Below are 6,000 nucleotides of genomic sequence, written 5' to 3'. Positions count from 1 at the left end.
TCCGACCCACGTGATGTCCTAGGTTGGCTCACAAGTTTGGTTTACTTCCTCACCACCATTCAGAATAAGTGGATCATTTTAATAAGCCTCGTCTTTGATATTGACTTATCACTTTAGTTGAAATACCAGAGCTTCACAGGAGTTTACTGTACAGCAACCAGTTGTAGGTGTTAATCTGAAACCTCATGTTAAATACATCAGCTGTAACTGTTGCAATAATTCACTTCTAGGCATCGATCATTCAGAATCATCCATAAATCACAAACGCTAGCATTTTAAATAAACTTGTCGAAACAACATTCACTTCATCCTTGCATTTGACACAGCACCTTATCATGCCACAGAGCTTCACAGAATATACTGTAAAATTAATTGACTGCATATTTTGTTAAAGCAAACACTGACACCCATCTTCATTCACAACTCTCTCTCAGACATCCACTTACGTAGGATCAGTCACTCTGACTGAACAGCTCATGTTCCCAATGACGGAACAATCACCATCCTTAACCCACAAGCTTTCTCCTACGCTTTTTCTTAAACAAGACAGAAGTTAAACAGAATCTTTGAGACAGTTTGAGTTTGGAATACATGCAGAATACACGAGTCAGTTGAGGTATGAATTGAAACAGTAACACAAGAGATCACTGGCTGGGTTGTATCTGAAAGATCACTTTATTTGTTACTTGAACAGATAGAGACAGGTTTACGCTGAGCTGGAGGAAGCCATTGCAGCGCGTCTGGGCTTGGGGGTGGTTCCTTCACGGAATCCATTCCTGCAGGCACAACAGAAACAAGTGGTCAGCACACGGCGCGATCCTGCAACTGAGACCTGAAGTGAACACCAGCACAGGATATGCCAGTGAATTTTCCTCCACTGCACTTCACCTGTTGGCAAAACAGCACCTCCCTAACTACAACCACTTCAGAACTTGCCCCTCTGTTGACAAACCCTTGAGACAAATGGATCAAAAAAAAATCTGGACAAGCAGCAGCTCTGAAGCATGGACAACCCTTGCTCCCTGCTCCCTCGGGCTGGTCTGTAAAGACTTCCAATAAAGCCGTTTCTTATGTTTTAATTAATCATTTCTACTCCCGTTTCTTGGTTTTAAATACAGTCACAATTTTTTTTGCCACTAAAGATGTGCCAGAAACAGAATGTACAAGGTGCAACTTATCTCACCTCGGCAGTTCATGAAGTGAATGCAGTTAATCTTGGGGAATGAACTAGAATGACTCCCAATAAATAAACTTTCGAAGCCAAATGCATAATGCTTTTGAAAAAAAATTAAAGTTTTGCACTCATTTTGTCTGGTATTGGATATAGGTTGGGATTTAATTAATATCTTACACATTGTATTAGGAAGAAACACTGCTCTCATCTTGTTTCCACACAAACCTCCAGTGTAACACTTCCTACATCCTCTATCAGAACAGTCTAATTGCACAAGGTGAACTGAGGGTATAGTTTACCATCAACAACAACAACAAGATTCCATTTATAGAGCGCCTTTCACGTCAGGAGGACGTCCCAAGGCGCTGCACAGTTGGGTCATGACCCGAGCAGGGGGGAAATGGTCAGGGTGAGGGAAGGGAGGGAGAGAGGAGGGGGGAAATGGTCAGGGTGAGGGGAGGGAGGGAAGGGAGGGAGAGAGGAGGAGGAAGAGAGTCGAGAGGGGAGCTGAAGGCACGGTCAAAGAGAAAGGTTTTGAGACCGGCCTTGAAGGAGGAAAGGGAGGAAGCGGCGAAGGCACTGGGGGATGGAGTTCCAGAGCCTGGGGGCTGAGAGGCTGAAGGCCCGACCACCGATAGTAGGGCGGTTGGGGCGGGGGACGTGGAGCAGACCGGAGCCAGAGGAACGGAGGGTACGGGCAGGTAGGTAGGGGACGGAGGGGATGACAGTAAAAGCTGGAACCAAAATACCAGCTCCATTGCCAGGCTTTACCTGAATCTGCGGTAAACCACCTTCAGATGCCTCATGCGACCAGTGCCAGTTGTGTTCCTCCTTTTGGCTTTAATACTCCAATTGTCTACAGCAAAACCAGCAGCAATATTAAAACAACTGTTAGAAAGGGATCAAACAAGCAGCGACAACAATCGCTCAAAATAAAATGCTATCACCTAATGGGGGAATGGGGAGAGAAGCACAAATTGATGCAATTGTTTTTGAGAGCTCCCAAAACTCTCTCCCCCACCCACCCAATGAAAGGCTCTATATAAACGCAAATTGTTACTGCACATGTGGTAGGTTCCCACCTGGAATCCGAGCCACTTGATTATCAGACCACGTTTTGCTACTCTGGTTTGCCGCAAACTATTTCACTGGTCACCCAAAGCGATGCTGCCTCCTTCAAGACCCTCCGCTTCAACCGTGCCTTCGGTCTCCCTCCTACCCCTACTCTCCCCACCCGGCATCCCTCCTGATCCCAACCACCAGCTCTGGTGTGGATCCCTGACTGGCCAGCGCCTTGGGACATCCTCCTGACATGCAAGGCGCCATACAAAAGGGAATTTGTTGTTGTTGCCACCACCAACAACAAGATTCCATTTATAGAGCGCCTTTCACGTCAGGAGAACGTCCCAAGGCGCTGTACAGTTGGGTCAGGACCCGAGCAGGGGGGAAATGGTGAGGAGAGGGAAGGGAGGGAGCGAGGAGGGGGTAGAGAGTCGAGAGGGGAGCCGAAGGCTCGGTCAAAGTAATTCCACCAGTGGAATTACTTACACTTTCGCTTCCTCTTGGCTGGGTAGGCACATCTGCCGCAGGTCGACTTCTGCAGGTGAAAGGCCTTGGCCCCACAGCGGCGACACAAGGTGTGTGTCTTGTTCCGCCGTTTACCAAATGACGACGTTCCCTTCGTCTGAAAGAGAAGAACCAGAGTACTGGGTGGTCAGCAAATGGCAACAGTCATCAGTCCCAAGCTCATTTTCCCACCGTGTTTGAATTCTTTGCTCTGCAAGTCACGTTCTACTCCCATCGCTGTATGAGATGACAGGAGCTGTGAGCTGCCTACAGAGGACACCATGACAAGCTTGTGGAGGTGGCCCTTGATCCTCACTTAGCCACTCAAAAAATGTAGACAGCCATTGTACTTAAGGAGCACTGAACTTATTACGAGGCTACAACACTTGGTTGGAGTGAGGGTGAAGTAGTACAGAACTATCCAAACTCCTGAGGAAGGAACCAGGGTAGTTTATACATTACAGGCTGTCCCAACGACCTGGTGGTAAAGGGTGGGCCATGCAGAGCTGCTCGATACTGATCCAACAACTTGCATTTTTATATATCGCCCTTCACATGGGGTAGCACCCCAGAGCGCTTGGCAACAACAACTTGGGATTTATATAGCGCCCTCCACGCCGGACAGCGGCGGATACCAACTAGGACAGTAGCTGTAACGCTTGTGGCCTGGGATTGAGTAGCCAAGGTTCCCGCTGTTGATCACTGCCCGGAGACCCCTGCCCAGACGGTGTCTCTGTTTGGACTGTGGGCAGTCAGCATCAGGCTGGGCGACCACTCCCCTGCAGTGGGACCCCTGTGCGCGGTCTTGAGAAACTGTTAAGTTGGGAACTTTACACGGGACGTACATCAGAACCCTCGGGCCGTCACGTCTAACCGCACCGGGAGATCCCGGGGAGCAGAGCGGAGCCGAGCCCCGGGTTTTAAGTGAACGCCACGAACAGCAAACGAATGACCGCCGAGGCCCGGCCACAGGGCCTGACCGCTAACGCAGCCTCCGGACTCTCTCCGCCGCAAAGAAGTGGACGACGCAACGCGAGTCATTGCAAACCGAGGAGCATTTCACAGCCCAGTGTTTGCTGCCGGTGCGGTGCGGTCCGGTCCTGTCAGAGCCATTTTTTTGTGGAGTCCTGTAGCTCAGTAGTTAGAGCACTCGCTTTGCAAGTGAGAGACCTGAGTTCAATTCCAGGCAGAGGGCGAAACCTTGGGCAAGTTTCCTTACTCCACACAGAGCCTAATAATAATCCCTCCAAAACCACAAACAATAATAAATTGGTCATTTTCAATCTACGACTGTTTGTGGGACATTGCTGTGCGCAATTGGCTGCCGCGTTCGCCCACAAATATATATATAGTCAATTCACTTTACAGTGTGTTCTGTGAAGCGCTTTGGGACGTCCTCCTGACGTGAAAAGCGCTATATCAAATGCAAGGATTATTATTATTATCGCCTCAGTCCCATTCTCCTGACTGTCTCCCCCTTCTCCCCCCCTTTATACCGTCCGACCCTCCTCGAGATATTCTGACTAAATCCCTTCTTAAGAGATCAGATTTTTTTTGCAATAAGGAATCGGGGCCTCAACCACCGCCACGGCCTCGGCCTCGGGCAGAATGGGAGGCCGCGGACCGAGCCGGTCAGCCTAGGCCCCGGCACGAGCCTGGGACTCGAGTACGAAGCCATCGCCGGAAGAACCCGGGGAGGGGAGAGGCGGCCGTCTCGCTCCCGCTCTTAAAACTCCTGCCAATAAAACCGGCCGCGAAGCTAACAGGGCCCGCGGGGCGGATCCCCGGCGGCGAGGACCCCGCGGAGGTCGGGATGGCGGCCGATGGACGCGGATCGCCGCGGGTCCCCTCACGGCCTCTCTCCCGCACTCACCATTTTTCACCGCGCGCCAGAGAGACCGGAAGTGCGTCAGTCGCGGCCTTTTATGCCCTTCCCCCTCCGCGGCCGCCCGACACCGGAAGCGATACCTCGCGGCTGGTGACCTTGGCGGCCGTCGCGTCGTGACGTCATGTTGTTCTCGCTGCGAACCCCCTTCGCCCTTTCGTTTGCTTCCCCTCCTGTGCGGCGGCGCCGCGCTCGTACCCGTGGGGGGTGGGTACCCGTGGGGGGTGGGTACCGTGGGGGATGGGATGGGTACCCTGGGGGTGGGGTGGGTACCCTGGGGGTGGGGTGGGTACCCTGGGGGTGGGGTGGGTACCCTGGGGGTGGGGTGGGTACCCTGGGGGTGGGGTGGGTACCCTGGGGGTGGGGTGGGTACCCTGGGGGTGGGGTGGGTACCCTGGGGGTGGGGTGGGTACCCTGGGGGTGGGGTGGGTACCCTGGGGGTGGGGTGGGTACCCTGGGGGTGGGGTGGGTACCCTGGGGGTGGGGTGGGTACCCTGGGGGTGGGGTGGGATTTAAACAGATCTGTCTGAAGTGTCAACCGGTTCATTGATTGTTTACAGTGCAAGAGAATGTACCCCCCCCCCCCCCACCAACCACGCATCCACCCACCCACCCATGTCTGGGATTGTTTCCTTACCAACAACCACAACAACAACAACTTGGATGTATACAGCGGCCTCCACGCCGGACGGCGTCTCAGAGCGCTTCACAGTCAGGAATCCCGGGGCCGAGCCGGGGGGAGGGGGAGGGGGAGGAAGGTGACCAAAGGCGCGGTGGAAAAGAAAGGTCTTCAGAAGGGACCTGAAAGTAGGAAGAGAGGGGGCGAAGGGAGTGAGGAAGGGAGGTCCAGAGCCTCGGGGCACAGTGGCTGAAGGCACGGCCAATGAATACAATGAATACCGCCACCCCCCCCCCCCCCCCCCAATTAAGCCCTGTAGCTCAGTGGTTAGCAAGAGACCTGGGTTCTATTCCCGGGCAGGACAGGGTGAAACCCTGAGCAGGTTTACTCACTCCACACGCCTCTGTGCCCAGCAGTAAGTAGGAAGCCCGGTTGGTTAGTCGATTGGCGGATCGCTTTTCTGGGGGTAAAATAATCCCTCAAAAAAATAATAATTTGGTCACTTCAATCCACAACTGTTCGTGGGGATGCTGCTGTGCGCAATTGGCTGCTGCATGTTGCCCATAAATATGCAGTCAATTCACTTTACAGTATATTCTGTGAAGCTTTAAGACGTTGAGAAGATGTGAAAAGCGCTATATCAAATTCCAAGAATTATTATAAGTCTTAAATTTTAGAGTTTCTTTGCACTCTATCTGCATTGGTTCTTTTTAATAGTAATTATTATAATCCTCACTTTTGATGAACCCCCATATC

At 52.1% G+C, this 6,000-nt stretch overlaps 1 protein-coding gene across 1 annotated transcript; it reads right to left on the bottom strand.

The window, feature by feature from the left end:
• Positions 1 to 660: 660 nt before the first annotated feature.
• Positions 661 to 4,637, bottom strand: rpl37 (ribosomal protein L37). Its single transcript, NM_001292766.1, is given in 4 exon segments — positions 661 to 776; positions 1,946 to 2,030; positions 2,723 to 2,858; positions 4,614 to 4,637. Coding segments are annotated over 4 exon segments (294 nt in total). The 5' UTR covers positions 4,617 to 4,637; the 3' UTR covers positions 661 to 706.
• Between the last annotated feature and the right edge of the window lie 1,363 nt (positions 4,638 to 6,000).

This window comes from Callorhinchus milii, unplaced genomic scaffold, assembly GCF_018977255.1.
Source record: "Callorhinchus milii isolate IMCB2004 unplaced genomic scaffold, IMCB_Cmil_1.0 Scaffold21, whole genome shotgun sequence".
Classification (NCBI taxonomy): Eukaryota; Metazoa; Chordata; class Chondrichthyes; order Chimaeriformes; family Callorhinchidae; genus Callorhinchus; species Callorhinchus milii.
Note: the sequence above shows the minus strand (reverse complement) of the source record. Positions and strands in the feature narration are given on the sequence as shown.